The following is a 1,789-nucleotide window of genomic DNA, read 5'->3' as shown; positions in this document are numbered from 1 at the left end:
CCGACACGGACGACTTTGGAGAGACGCAGCGGTGCACGAGAACGAGTGGCACGCGCTCGGCTAAGTCTTAGACGTCGATCAGAGGTGGCAAGGCTTAACCGGTTGGTGAGATGGGAGCGAAGGGTGAGGGTGCCGAGAGAGAAAGAGATGCGAGCAACTGGGATTCTTGGCTGGCGACGGACGAGCGATACGGCTGTGAGGGGCAACTGTGAGGGAGATGGGGGGGTGCCCTTTTTATTTAAAAAAACTAATAATAATAATTAAAAAAAAGGAAAATAGTATATTTCTAATTAAATCCTTTCCTTAACCCACTTTATACTATTTAATCCCTTTCCTTTTTCCAAAAATAATTAATTCCTGCCATAACTTTTTAAATTTCATTTGAAAATTGAAATTTTTTTTGAATAAATTCCACGACAACACTTAAATCCTCGCATTTATACTTTAAATTCAGAATTCCAAACATGCCCTTCAACTAAGCATAATTACTGAAAAGGGAAAAGTTTTATATTATTAATAAATAAATAAAAAGGTGTGGGATGTTACATTCTAACCCCCTCAAAGAACTTTCGTCCTCGAAAGTTCATCCTTGAAATAGCTCCGGGTACTGGGTCTTCATCTCATCTTCTCGCTCCGAGGTGGCTTCCCTGAACTGGTGGTTCGGCCACAGAACTTTCACAAAAGCAATTTCCCGACAGCACAATGTCTTTACTTCTCTAGCAAGAATCTCTATGGGCTTCTCTTCGTAGCTCAAGTTATCATTCAACTGCAAGGGCTCGTAGTCAACTACATGGGATGGGTCTGCCACATACTTCCTTAGTATCGAAACATGGAAGACATTATGAACTGAAGACAATGTTGGGGGCAAGGCCAAACGGTAAGCTACAAGGCCAACTCGTTCCAGGACCTCGAAAGGTCCAATGAATCTCGGACTCAACTTTCCATTCCTGCCAAACCTCAGAATACCCTTTATGGGTGCCACCTTTAAGAACACTTTCACCCCAGTCTCAAATTCCAGGTCCTTACGTCAAACATCAGCATAGCTCTTCTGTCTACTCTGGGCTGTCTGCATACAAGACCTGATCTTCTATATGGCCTCATTTGTGATCTGCACCAATTCAGGTCCTAAAAATCTCCTCTCTCTTACCTTATCCCAACACACAGGGGACCTGTAACTCTTCCCATATAGGGCCTCAAATGGTGACATCCCAATAGTGGACTGGTAGCTCATATTGTACACAAACTCCATTAAGTGCAAGTGAGCATCCCAACTTTCGAAAAACTCTATGGCACAGGCACGCAACATGTCTTCCAGTATCTGATTCAATCTCTCTGTCTGCCCATCAGTCTGAGGGTGGAACGTTGTACTGAAGTTTAATCGGGTCCCCATTGTTTCCTGGAGACTCTTTCAGAAGTTAGACGTGAAACGAGGGTCTCTATCCGACACAATGGACACGGGTACTCCATACAATCTTACCACTTTCTTCATGTATATTTGTGCCCACTTATTCACTGAAAAAGTGGACTTTCCAGGTATGAAATGTGCTAACTTCGTAAGTCTGTCTACAACGACCTATATCACAGTGAAACCTTTAACTGTTTGAGGCAACCCCACGATGAAGTCCATAGACACATGCTCCCACTTCCATTCTGGTACATTTAATGGTTGTAACAAGCCTATTGGCCTCTGCCTCGGGGCTTTCACCTGCTGGCACACCAAACACTTACTGACAAACTCCGCAACCTCTCTTTTCATATCGTTCCACCAATAGTAATGTTTCAGATCCTA

General features: G+C 43.5%; 1 protein-coding gene across 1 annotated transcript; it reads right to left on the bottom strand.

The window, feature by feature from the left end:
- Nucleotides 1-583: 583 nt before the first annotated feature.
- Nucleotides 584-1,390, bottom strand: LOC120072137. The gene is made up of 2 exons (XM_039024550.1): nt 1,148-1,390; nt 584-982 (listed from the first exon to the last, which is right to left on the bottom strand). Exons 1-2 carry the CDS (start codon nt 1,388-1,390, stop codon nt 584-586), a joined length of 642 nt encoding a protein of 213 aa, XP_038880478.1.
- Between the last annotated feature and the right edge of the window lie 399 nt (nt 1,391-1,789).

The sequence above is a fragment of the Benincasa hispida genome, chromosome 2 (genome assembly GCF_009727055.1).
Source record: "Benincasa hispida cultivar B227 chromosome 2, ASM972705v1, whole genome shotgun sequence".
NCBI classification, from domain to species: domain Eukaryota; kingdom Viridiplantae; phylum Streptophyta; class Magnoliopsida; order Cucurbitales; family Cucurbitaceae; genus Benincasa; species Benincasa hispida.
The sequence above is the reverse complement of the archived record's forward strand: the minus strand, read 5'-3'. Positions and strand labels throughout refer to the sequence as shown.